The sequence below is a fragment of the Tasmannia lanceolata genome, unplaced genomic scaffold (assembly GCF_043159265.1).
Source record: "Tasmannia lanceolata isolate RefF3 unplaced genomic scaffold, GAP_Taslan_0.1 ptg000008l, whole genome shotgun sequence".
Lineage (NCBI taxonomy): Eukaryota > Viridiplantae > Streptophyta > Magnoliopsida > Canellales > Winteraceae > Tasmannia > Tasmannia lanceolata.
The window spans coordinates 42,791,252-42,805,498 of NW_027518685.1; the positions used below are offsets into that span (position 1 = coordinate 42,791,252).

The following is a 14,247-nucleotide window of genomic DNA, read 5'->3' on the forward strand; positions in this document are numbered from 1 at the left end:
CCATTAGAAATTTGGGTACGAAGCTTTTGAAGAGACCTAGATGGGGAGGGCGTGTAGTCAATTTTGAGCTTTACCAGTTGAGGAAGGTCAGATTTGGAGGAGCTGCATAACTGTGCCAACTCCTCTTCAGAGTTGATTTTCATGGCCCCGCCCTTTTCCTGAACAAGATGAAGCCCCGGTGACCAGTTGGTTAAACCTCCAAACTGATGAGGAAGGGAATCCCCATCAGAACCATCAAGAGATGACAGACCGTGAGCATCCATGGCTGCTGATCCGAGGGCATCCATGGCTGATCTAAACGGAGCTTTGATACAAACAAATTCAAACCCTTATAACCCAAATCCCTGCAGCAAATTTCAGCCAAACTCACAGATATTGCCCAAATCTAACCCTCTTTTCCCTTGTCCATGCCTCATCACAGATCCAAGCCTCCATAAAAAATGCCCAAATCTCTGTAACAAAACCACCCCAAATCAGATCCAAAACCTCATGCCCTTCGTTCCTTCAAGCTAAAAAACCCACCTTTTACATACCCTAACACAAACCCCAAAATTGCCAATCGCCTCTATCCATGACTCGAACCCATTCTCGATCTCCCATAGCCTCTTGACCCTTTGTGAAAAGAGCCAATCATGGCCACCAAACAGCTTGAACCAAACCCATAAAACCCTCTTCTCTGGTTTCTCTTCCTCCAAGAGACTCAGAACATTTCGGATCTTGAATCAAAAGAGGGGGTCATAGAGCATATCTTCTGGGGAGGAATCGCCGCCGATAGAAGCGTGTAGATCAGCCGGCGAAAAAGGAGAAGAGGGTTTTGGTCGTTTTTAGGGCTCCAAATCAAATCAAATAACCTAGAGAGGAAGAAGGAACAGCCAAGATGATTGACTAGCTAGCTTCCATATCTGATATCTAAAAGATGTTTGTTTTATAAAGTTCCTAAAATAAAAAACTTTCTATTTTTTCAATCTCTATCCATCATCAACTAAATCTAAGATTCAATACCATCGCATCCTCATCTCAGAACTAAGCAAAAAGCTCCTTGACACCATCTTTACGATTTACTAAGTTTAAAAGATTGTTATTTTATAAAGTTTCTAAAATAAGAAACTCTCTATTTTTTCAATATCCATCATTCATCAACTAAATCTAATATTCAATACCCACTCATTCTTATCCCAAAACTTGGCGAAATGCTCGTTGATATCATATCTAGGGTTTCTTATGTCTAAAAGATGGATGTTTGATAAAGTTTCTAAAATATGAAACTTTCTATTTTTTCAATCTCCATCCTTTTTAAACTAATTCTAAAATTTAATACCATCTCATCCACATCTCAAAACTTGGCTAAAAGCTCCTCGACACCATCTTTTGGGTTTCCTATGTCTAAAATATTGATGTCTTATAAAGTTTCAAAAATAAGAAACTTTCTAATTTTTCAATCTCCATCCTTCATCAACTAAATCTAAGATTCAATATTATCTCATCCTCACCTCAAAACTTTGCAAAAAGCTCGTTGACACCATCTATGGGGTTTCCTATGTCTAAAAGATGGATGTTTTATAAAGTTAATAAAATAAGAAACTTTCTATTTTACAATCTCTATCCTTAATCAACAAAATCTAATATTCAATACCATCTACTCATAATCTCAAAACTTGGCTAAAAGCTAATGGACACCATCTATAGTATTTCCTATGTCTTAAAGGTGGATGTTTTATTAAGTTTCTAAAATAAGAAACTTTCTGTTTTTCAATCTCTATCAACAAAAGCAACTTAACAGCATATCTTGGTTTTCTTATATCTAAAAGATGTTTGTTTTATAAAGTTTCTAAAATAAGAAACTTTGTATTTTTTCAATCTCTATCCATCATCAACTAAATCTAAGATTCAATACCATCGCATCCTCATCTCAGAACTAAGCAAGAAGCTCCTTGACACCATCTTTACGATTTACTAAGTTTAAAAGATTGATATTTTATAAAGTTTCTAAAATAAGAAACTCTCTATTTTTTTTGCAATACCCATCATTCATCAACTAAATCTAAGATTCAATACCCACTCATTCTTATCCCAAAACTTGGCTAAATGCTCGTTGATATCATCTCTAAGGTTTCTTATGTCTAAAAGATTGATGTTTGATAAAATTTCTAAAATAAGAAACTTTCTATTTTTACAATCTCCATCATTAATTAACTAAATCTAAGATTCAATACCCTCTCATCCTCATCTCAAAACATGGCTAAAAGATCATTGACACCGTCTCTAGGGTCTCATATGTCTAAAAGATGGATGTAGTTTAAGCTTTCTACAATAACAAACTTTCTATTTTTTCAATCTATATCCTTTATCAACTGAATCTATGATTCAATACCATCTCATCCTCATCTCAAAACTTGGCTAAAAGCTTCTTGACACCATCCTTAAGGTTTCCTTTGCTAAAAGATAGATGTCTTACAAAGCTTCTAAAATAAGAAACCATCTATTTTTTAAATCTCTATTTTTCATCAACTAAATCTAAGATTCAATCTCATCTCATCCTCATCTCAAAACTCAGCTAAAAGTTCCTTGACACCATATCTAGGGTTTCCTATGTCTAAAAGATGGATGTTTTGTAAAGTTTGTAAAATAAGAAACTTTCTATTTTTTCAATCTCCATCCTTTATAAACTAATTCTAAAATTCAATACCATCTCATCCATATCTCAAAACTTGGCTAAAAGCTCCTCGACACCATCTTTTGGGTTTCGTATGTCTAAAATATTGATGTCTTATAAAGTTTCAAAAATAAGAAACTTTCCAATTTTTCAATCTTCATCCTTCATCAACTAAATCTAAGATTCAATATCATCTCATCCCCACCGCAAAACTATGCAAAAAGCTCCTTGACACCATATATGGGGTTTCCTATGTCTAAAAGATGGATGTTTTATAAAGTTACTAAAATATGAAACTTTCTATTTTACAATCTCTATCCCTGATCAACAAAATCTAATATTCAATACCATCTAATCATAATCTCAAAACTTCGCTAAAAGCTCATGGACACCATCTATAGTGTTTCCTATGTCTAAATGGTGGATGTTTTATAAAGTTTCTAAAATAAGAAACTTTCTGTTTTTCAATCTCTATCAACAAAAGCACCTTGACAGCATATCTTGGTTTTCTTATATCTAAAAGATTTTGTTTTATAAAGTTTCTAAAATAAGAAACTTTCTATTCTTTCAATCTGTATCCATCATCAACTAAATCTAAGATTCAATTCCATCGCATCCTCATCTCAGAACAAAGCAAGAAGCTCCTTGACACCATCTTTACGATTTACTATGTTTAAAAGATTGATATTTTATAAAGTTTCTAAAATAAGAAACTGTCTATTTTTTCAATATCCATCATTCATCAACTAAATCTAAGATTCAATACCCACTCATTCTTATCCCAAAACTTGGCTAAATGCTCGTTGATATCATCTCTAGGGTTTCTTATGTCTAAAAGATGGATGTTTGATAAAGTTTCTAAAATAAGAAACTTTCTATTTTTACAATCTCCATCATTAATCTACTAAATCTAAGATTCAATACCCTCTCATCCTCATCCCTAAACATGGCTAAAAGCTCATTGACACCGTCTCTAAGGTCTCATATGTCTAAAAGATGGATGTTTTTTAAGCTTTCTACAATAACAAACTTTCTATTTTTTCAATCTCTATCCTTTATCAACTAAATCTAAGATTCAATACCATCTCATCCTCGTCTCAAAACTTGGCTAAAAGCTCCTTGACACCATCCCTAAGGTTTCCTTTGCTAAAAAATAGATGTCTTACAAAGTTTCTAAAATAAGAAACCATCTATTTTTTAAATCACTATTCTTCATCAACTAAATCTAAGATTCAATATCATCTCATCCTCATCTCAAAACTCAGCTAAAAGTTCCTTGACACCATATATAGGGTTTCCTATGTCTAAAAGATGGATGTTTTGTAAAGTTTCTAAAATAAGAAACTTTCTATTTTTTCAATCTCCATCCTTTATAAACTAATTCTAAAATTCAATACCATCTCATCTACATCTCAAAACTTGGCTAAAAGCTCCTCGACACCATCTTTTCGGTTTCTTATGTCTAAAATATTGATGTCTTATAAAGTTTAAAAAATAAGAAACTTTCTAATTTTTCAATCTCCATCCTTCACCAACTGAATCTAAGATTCAATATCATCTCATCAACACCTCAAAACTTTGCAAAAAGCTCCTTGACACCATCTATGGGGTATCCTATGTCTAAAAGATGGATGTTTTATAAAGTTACTAAAGTAAGAAACTTTCTATTTTACAATCTCTATCCTTGATCAACAAAATCTAATATTCAATACCGTCTAATCATAATCTCAAAACTTGGCTAAAACCTCGTGGACACCATCTATAGTGTTTCCTATGTCTAAAAGGTGGATGTTTTATAAAGTTTCTAAAATAAGAAACTTTCTATTTTTCAATCTCTATCAACAAAAGGACCTTCACAGCATATCTTGGTTTACTTATATCTAAAAGATGTTTGTTTTATAAAGTTTCTAAAATAAGAAACTTTCTATTTTTTCAATCTGTATCCATCATCAACTAAATCTAAGATTCAATACCATCACATCCTCATCTCAGAAATAAGCAAAAAGCTCATTCACACCATCTTTACGATTTTCTAAGTTTAAAAGATTGATATTTTATAAAGTTTCTAAAATAAGAAACTCTCTATTTTTTCAATATCCATCATTCATCAACTAAATCTAAGATTCAATACCCACTCATTCTTATCCCAAAACTTGGCAAAATGCTCGTTGATATCATCTCTAGGGTTTCTTATGTCGTAAAGATGGATGTTTGATAAAGTTTCTAAAATAAGAAACTTTCTATTTTTACAATATCCATCATTAATCAACTAAATCTAACATTCAATACCCTCTCATCCTCATCCCAAAACATGGTTAAAAGCTCATTGACACCGTCTCTAGGGTCTCATATGTCTAAAAGATGGATGTTTTTTAAGCTTTATACAATAAAAAACTTTCTATTTTTTCAATATTTATCCTTTATCAACTAAATCTAAGATTCAATACCATCTCATCCTCATCTCAAAACTTGGCTAAAAGCTCCTTGACACCATCCCTAAGGTTTCCTTTGCTAAAAGATTGATGTCTTACAAAGTTTCTAAAATAAGAAACCATCTATTTTTTAAATCTCAATTCTTCATCAAGTAAATCTAAGATTCAATATCATCTCATCCTCATCTCAAAACTCAGCTAAAGGTTCCTTGACACCATATATAGGGTTTCTTATGTCTAAAAGAAGGTTGTTTTGTAAAGTTTCTAAAATAAGAAACTTTCTATTTTTTCAATCTCCATCTTTTATAAACTAATTCTTAAATTCAATATCATCTCATCCACATCTCAAAACTTGGCTAAAAGCTCCTCGACACCATCTTTTAGGTTTCCTATGTCTAAAAGATTGATGTCTTATAAAGTTTTAAAAATAAGAAACTTTCTAATTTTTCAATCTCCATCCTTCATCAACTAAATCTAAGATTCAATATCATCTCATCCACAGCTCAAAACTTTGCAAAAAGCTCCTTGACACCATCTATGGGGTTTCCTATGTCTAAAAGATGGATGTTTTATAAAGTTACTAAAATAAGAAACTTTCTATTTTACAATCTCTATCCTTGATCAACAAAATCTAATATTCAATACCATCTAATCATAATCTCAAAACTTGGCTAAAAGCTCATGGACACCATCTATAGTGTTTCCTATGTCTAAAAGGTAGATATTTTATAAAGTTTCTAAAATAAGAAACTTTCTGTTTTTCAATCTCTATCAACAAAAGCACCTTCACAGCATATCTTGGTTTTCTTATATCTAAAAGATGTTTGTTTTATAAAGTTTCTAAAATAAGAAACTTTCTATTTTTTCGATCTTTGTCCATCATCAACTAAATCTAAGATTCAATACCATCGCATCCTAATCTCAGAAATAAGCAAAAAGCTCATTCACACCATCTCTACGATTTACTAAGTTTAAAAGATTGATATTTTATAAAGTTTCTAAAATAAGAAACTTTCTATTTTTTCAATATACATCATTCATCAACTAAATCTAAGATTCAATACCCACTCATTCTTATCCAAAAACTTGGCTAAATGCTCGTTGATATCATCTCTAGGATTTCTTATGTCTAAAAGATGGATGTTTCATAAAGTTTCTAAAATAAGAAACTTTCTATTTTTACAATCTCCATCATTAATCAACTAAATCTAAGATTCAATACCCTCTCATCCTCATCCTAAAGCATGGCTAAAAGCTCATTGACAACGTCTCTAGGGTCTCATATGTCTAAAAGATGGATGTTTTTTAAGCTTTCTACAATAATAAACATTCTATTTTTTCAATCTCTATCCTTTATCAACTAAATCTAAGATTCAATACCATCTCATCCTCATATCAAAACTTTGCTAAAAGTTCCTTCACACCATATATAGGGTTTCCTATGTCTAAAAGGTGGATGTTTTGTAAAGTTTCTAAAATAAGAAACTTTCTACTTTTTCAATCTCCATCCTTTATAAACTAATTCTAAAATTCAATACCATCTCATCCACATCTCAAAACTTGGCTAAAAGCTCCTCGACACCATCTTTTGTGTTTCCTATGTCTAAAAGGTGGGTGTTTTATAAAGTTTTTAAAATAAGAAACTTTCTGTTTTTCAATCTCTATCAACAAAAGCACCTTGACAGCATATCTTGCTTTTCTTATATCTAAAAGATGTTTGTTTTATATTGTTTCTAAAATAAGAAACTTTCTATTTTTTAAATCTTTATCAATCATCCACTAAATCTAAGATTCAATACCATCGTATCCTCATCTCAGAACTAAGAAAAAGCTCCTTGACACCATCTTTACGATTTACTAAATTTAAAAGATTTATATTTTATAAAGTTTCTAAAATAAGAAACTCTCTATTTTTTAAATATCCATCATTCATCAACTAAATCTAAGATTCAATACCCACTCATTCTTATCCCAAAACTTGGCTAAATGCTCGTTGAAATCATCTCTGGCGTTTCTTATGTCTAAAAGATGGATGTTTGATAAAGTTTCTAAAATAAGAAACTTTCTATTTTTACAATCTCCATCATTAATCAACTAAATCTAAGATTCAATACCCTCTCATCCTCATCCCAAAACTTGGCTAAAAGCTCATTGACACCGTCTCTAGGGTCTCATATGTCTAAAAGATGGATGTTTTTTAAGCTTTATACAATAACAAACTTTCTATTTTTTCAATCCCTATCCTTTATCAACTAAATCAAAGATTCATTACCATCTCATCCTCATCTCAAAACTTGGCTAAAAGCTCCTTGACACCATCCCTAAGGTTTCCTTTGCTAAAAGATAGATGTCTTACAAAGTTTCTAAAATAAGAAACCATCTATTTTTTAAATCTCCATTCTCCATCAACTAAATCTAAGATTCAATATCATCTCATCCTCATCTCAAACCTCAGCTAAAAGTTCATTGACAACATATATAAAATTTCCTATGTCTAAAAGATTGATGTTTTGTAAAGTTTCTAAAACAAGAAACTTTCTATTTTTTCAATATCCATCCTTTATAAACTAATTCTAAAATTCAATACCATCTCATCCACATCTCAAAACTTGGCTAAAAGCTCCTCGACAACATCTTTTGGGTTTCCTATGTCTAAAAGATTGATGTCATACAAAGTTTCAAAAATAAGAATCTTTCTAATTTTTCAATCTCCATCCTTCATCAACTAAATCTAAGATTCAATATCATCTCATCCCCACCTCAAAACTTTGCAAAAAGCTCCTTGACACCATCTATGGGGTTTCCTATGTCTAAAAGGTGGATGTTTTATAAAGTTTCTAAAATAAGAAACTTTCTATTTTTCAATCTCTATCAACAGAAGCACCTTGACAGCATATCTTGGTTTTCTTATATCTAAAAGATGTTTGTTTTATAAAGTTTCTAAAATAAGAAACTTTCTATTTTTTCAATCTCTGTCCATCATCAACTAAATCTAAGATTCAGTACCATCGCATCCTCATCTCAGAAATTAGTAAAAAGCTCCTTCACACCATCTTTACGATTTACTAAGTTTAAAAGATTTATATTTTATAAAGTTTCTAAAATAAGAAACTCTCTATTTTTTCAGTATCCATCATTCATCTACTAAATCTAAGATTCAATACCCACACATTCGTATCCCAAAACTTGGCTAAATGCTCGTTGATATCATCTCTAGGGTTTCTTATGTCTAAAAGATTGAAGTTTGATAAAGTTTCTAAAATAAGAAACTTCCAATTTTTACAATCTCCATCATTAATCAACTAAATCTAACATTCAATACCCTCTCATCCTCATCCCAAAACATGCCTAAAAGCTCATTGACACAGTCTCTAGGGTCTCATATGTCTAAAAGATGGATGTTTTTTTAAGCTTTTTACAATAACAAACTTTCTATTTTTTCAATCTCTATCCTTTATCAACTAAATCTAAGATTCAATACCATCTCTTCCTCATCTCAAAACTTGGCTAAAAGCTCCTTGACACCATCCCTAAGGTTTCCTTTGCTAAAAGATAGATGTCTTACAAAGTTTCTAAAATAAGAAACCATATATTTTTTAAATCCCTATTCTTCATCAACTAAATCTAAGATTCAATATCATCTCATCCTCATCTCAAAACTCAGCTAAAAGTTCCTTGACACCATATATAGGGTTTCCTATGTCTAAAAGATGGATGTTTTGTAAAGTTTCTAAAATAAGAAACTTTCTATTTTTTCAATCTCCATCCTTTATAAACTAATTCTAAAATTCAATACCATCTCATCCACATCTCAAAACTTGGCTAAAAGCTCCTCGACACCATCTTTTGGGTTTCCTATGTCTAAAATATTGATGTCTTATAAAGTTTCAAAAATAAGAAACCTTCTAATTTTTCAATCTCCATCCTTCATCAACAAAATCTAAGATTCAATATCATCTCATCCCCACCTCAAAACATTGCAAAAAGCTCCTTGACACCATCTATGGGGTTTCCTATGTCTAAAAGATGGATATTTTATAAAGTTACTAAAATAAGAAACTTTCTACTTTAAAATCTCTATCCTTGATCAACAAAATCTAATATTCAATACCATCTAATCATAATCTCAAAACTTGGCTAAAACCTCATGGACACCATCTATAGTGTTTCATATGTCTAAAAGGTGGATGTTTTATAAAGTTTCTAAAATAAGAAACTTTCTGTTTTTCAATCTCTATTAACAAAAGCACCTTGACAGCATATCTTGGTTTTGTTATATCTAAAAGATTTTGTTTTATAAAGTTTCTAAAATAAGAAACTTTTTATTTTTTCAATCTCTGTCCATCATCAACTAAATCTAAGATTCAATACCATCGCATCCTCATCTCAGAAGTTAGTAAAAAGCTCCTTCACACCATCTTTACGATTTACTAAGTTTAAAAGATTGATATTTTATAAAGTTTCTAAAATAAGAAACTCTCTATTTTTTCAATATCCATCATTCATCTACTAAATCTAAGATTCAATACCCACACATTCGTATCCCAAAATTTGGCTAAATGCTCGTTGATATCATCTCTAGGATTTCTTATGTCTAAAAGATGGAAGTTTGATAAAGTTTCTAAAATAAGAAACTTCCAATTTTTACAATCTCCATCATTAATCAACTAAATCTAACATTCAATACCCTCTCATCCTCATCCCAAAACATGCCTAAAAGCTCATTGACACAGTCTCTAGGGTCTCATATGTCTAAAAGATGGATGTTTTTTTAAGCTTTTTACAATAACAAACTTTCTATTTTTTCAATCTCTATCCTTTATCAACTAAATCTAAGATTCAATACCATCTCTTCCTCATCTCAAAACTTGGCTAAAATCTCCTTGACACCATCCCTAAGGTTTCCTTTGCTAAAAGATAGATGTCTTACAAAGTTTCTAAAATAAGAAACCATATATTTTTTAAATCTCTATTCTTCATCAACTAAATCTAAGATTCAATATCATCTCATCCTCATCTCAAAACTCAGCTAAAAGTTCCTTGACACCATATATAGGGTTTCTTATGTCTAAAAGATGGATGTTTTGTAAAGTTTCTAAAATAAGAAACTTTCTATTTTTTCAATCTCCATCCTTTATAAACTAATTCTAAAATTCAATACCATCTCATCCACATCTCAAAACTTGGCTAAAAGCTCCTCGACACCATCTTTTGGGTTTCCTATGTCTAAAATATTGATGTCTTATAAAGTTTCAAAAATAAGAAACTTTCTAATTTTTCAATCTCCATCCTTCATCAACAAAATCTAAGATTCAATATCATCTCATCCCCACCTCAAAACATTGCAAAAAGCTCCTTGACACCATCTATGGGGTTTCCTATGTCTAAAAGATGGATGTTTTATAAAGTTACTAAAATAAGAAACTTTCTACTTTACAATCTCTATCCTTGATCAACAAAATCTAATATTCAATACCATCTAATCATAATCTCAAAACTTGGCTAAAACCTCATGGACACCATCTATAGTGTTTCATATGTCTAAAAGGTGGATGTTTTATAAAGTTTCTAAAATAAGAAACTTTCTGTTTTTCAATCTCTATTAACAAAAGCACCTTAACAGCATATCTTGGTTTTGTTATATCTAAAAGATGTTTGTTTTATAAAGTTTCTAAAATAAGAAACTTTTTATTTTTTCAATCTCTGTCCATCATCAACTAAATCTAAGATTCAATACCATCGCATCCTCATCTCAGAAGTTAGTAAAAAGCTCCTTCACACCATCTTTACGATTTACTAAGTTTAAAAGATTGATATTTTATAAAGTTTCTAAAATAAGAAACTCTCTATTTTTTCAATATCCATCATTCATCTACTAAATCTAAGATTCAATACCCACACATTCGTATCCCAAAATTTGGCTAAATGCTCGTTGATATCATCTCTAGGGTTTCTTATGTCTAAAAGATGGAAGTTTGATAAAGTTTCTAAAATAAGAAACTTTCAATTTTTACAATCTCCATCATTAATCAACTAAATCTAAGATTCAATACCCTCTCATCCTCATCCCAAAACATGGCTAAAAGCTCATTGACACCGTCTCTAGGGTCTCATATGTCTAAAAGATGGATGTTTTTTAAGCTTTCTACAATAACAAACTTTCTATTTTTTCAATCTCTATCCTTTATCAACTAAATCTAAGATTCAATACCATCTCATCCTCATATCAAAACTTTGCTAAAAGCTCATTGACACCATCCCTAAGGTTTCCTTTGCTAAAAGATAGATGTCTTACAAAGTTTCTAAAATAAGAAACCATCTATTTTTTAAATCTCTATTCTTAATCAACTAAATCTAAGATTCAATATCATCTCATCCTCATCTCAAAACTCAGCTAAAAGTTCCTTAACACCATATATAGGGTTTCCTATGTCTAAAAGATGGATGTTTTGTAAATTTTCTAAAATAAGAAACTTTCTATTTTTTCAATCTCCATCATTTATAAACTAATTCTAAAATTCAATACCATCTCATCCACATCTTAAAACTTGGCTAAAAGCTCCTCGACGCCATCTTTTAGGTTTCCTATGTCTAAAATATTGATGTCTTTTTCTAATTTTTCAATCTCCATCCTTCATCAACTAAATCTAAGATTCAATATCATCTCATCCCCACCTAAAAACGTTGCAAAAAGTTCCTTGACACCATCTATGGGGTTTCCTATGTCTAAAATATGGATGTTTTATAAAGTTACTAAAATAAGAATCTTTCTATTTTACAATCTCTATCCTTAATCAACAAAATCTAATATTCAATACCATCTAATCATAATCTCAAAACTTGGCTAAAACCTCATGTACACCATCTATGGTGTTTCCTATGTCTAAAAGGTGGGTGTTTTATAAAGTTTCTAAAATAAGAAACTTTCTGTTTTTCAATCTCTATCAACAAAAGCACCTTGACAGCATATCTTGGTTTTCTTATATCTAAAAGATGTTTATTTTATATTGTTTCTAAAATAAGAAACTTTCTATTTTTTCAATCTCTATCCATCATCAACTAAATCTAAGATTCAATACCATCGCATCCTAATCTCAGAACTAAGCAAAAAGCTCCTTGACACCATCTTTACGATTTACTAAGTTTAAAAGATTGATATTTTATGAAGTTTCTAAAGTAAGAAACTTTATATTTTTTTTGCAATACCCACTCATTCTTATCCCAAAACTTGGCTAAATGCTCGTTGATATCATCTCTAGGGATTCTTATGTGTAAGAGATAGATGTTTGATAAAGTTTCTAAAATAAGAAACTTTCTATTTTTACAATCTCCATCATTAATCAACTAAATCTAAGATTTAATACCCTCTCATCCTCATCCCAAAACATGGCTAAAAGCTCATTGACACCGTCTCTAGAGTCTCATATGTCTAAAAGATGGATGTTTTTTAAGCTTTCTACAATAACAAACTTTCTATTTTTTCAATCTCTATCCTTTATCAACTAAATCTAAGATTCAATACCATCTCATCCTCATCTCAAAACTTGGCTAAAAGCTCATTGACACCATCTCTAAGGTTTGCTTTACTAAAACATAGATGTCTTACAAAGTTTCCAAAATAAGAAACCATCTATTTTTTAAATCCCTATTCTTCATCAACTAAATCTAAGATTCATTATCATCTCATCCTCATCTCAAAACTCAGCTAAAAGTTCCTTGAGGTGGGGTTTCTTATGTCTAAAAGATGGATGTTTTGTAAAGTTTCTAAAATAAGAAACTTTCTATTTTTTCAATCTCCATCCTTTATAAACTAATTCTAAAATTAAATACCATCTCATGCACATCTCAAAACTTGGCTAAAAGCTCATCGACACCATCTTTTGGGTTTCCTTTGTCTAAAATATTGATGTCTTATAAAGTTTCAAAAATAAGAAACTTTCTAATTTTTCAATCTCCATCCTTCATCAACTGAATCTAAGATTCAATATCATCTCATCCCCACCTCAAAACTTTGCAAAAAGCTCCTTGACACCATCTATGGGGTTTCCTATGTCTAAACGATGGATGTTTTATAAAGTTACTAAAGTAAGAAACTTTTTATTTTACAATCTCTATCGTTGATCAACAAAATCTAATATTCAATACCATCTAATCATAATCTCAAAACTTGGCTAAAAGCTCATGGACACCATCTATAGTGTTTCCTATGTCTAAAAGGTGGATGTTTTATAAAGTTTCTAAAATAAGAAACTTTCTGTTTTTCAATCTCTACCAACAAAACCACCTTGACAGCATATCTTGGTTTTCTTACATCTAAAAGATGTTTGTTTTATAAAGTTTCTAAAATAAGAAACTTTCTATTATTTCAATCTCTATCCATCATCAACTAAATCTAAGATTCAATACCAACGCATCCTCATCTCAGACCTAAGCAAAAAGCTCCTTCACACTATCTTTACGATTTACTAAGTTTAAAAGATTTATATTTTATAAAGTTTCTAAAATAAGAAACTCTCTATTTTTTCAATATCCATCATTCATCAACTAAATCTAAGATTCAATACCTACTCATTCTTATCCCAAAACTTGGCTAAATGCTCGTTGATATCATCTCTAGGGTTTCTTATGTGTAAAAGATGGATGTTTCTAAAATAAGAAACTTTCTATTTTTACAATCTCCATCATTAATCAACTAAATCTAAGATTTAATACCCTATCATCCTCATCCCAAAACATGGCTAAAAGCTCATTTACACCGTCTCTAGGGTCTCATATGTCTAAAAGATGGATGTTTTTTAAGCTTTATACAATAACAAACTTCCTTTTTTTCAATCTCCATCCTTTATCAACTAAATCTAAGATTCAATACCATCTCATCCTCATCTCAAAACTTGTCTAAAAGCTCCGTGACACCATCCCTAAGATTTGCTTTACTAAAACAAAGATGTCTTACAAAGTTTCTAAAATAAGTAACCATCTATTTTTTAAATCTCTATTCTTCATCAACTAAATCTAAGATTCATTATCATCTCATCCTCATCTCAAAACTCAGCTAAAAGTTCCTTGACACCATATATAGGGTTTCCTATGTCTAAAAGATGGATGTTTTGTAAAGTTTTAAAATAAGAAACTTTCTATTTTTTCAATCTCCATCCTTTATAA

At 30.7% G+C, this 14,247-nt stretch overlaps 1 protein-coding gene across 1 annotated transcript in view; it reads right to left on the reverse strand.

The window, feature by feature from the left end:
• Positions 1-356: 356 nt before the first annotated feature.
• Positions 357-14,247, reverse strand: part of LOC143882985 (uncharacterized) — an 82,360-nt gene continuing 68,469 nt past the window's right edge. The window contains exons 7-8 of the mRNA XM_077386359.1: positions 534-716; positions 357-452 (exon numbers count right to left, since the gene is read on the reverse strand). Of these exons, the coding sequence (XP_077242474.1) occupies positions 357-452; positions 534-716 (279 nt within the window). The remainder of the gene's footprint in view (positions 453-533; positions 717-14,247) is intronic.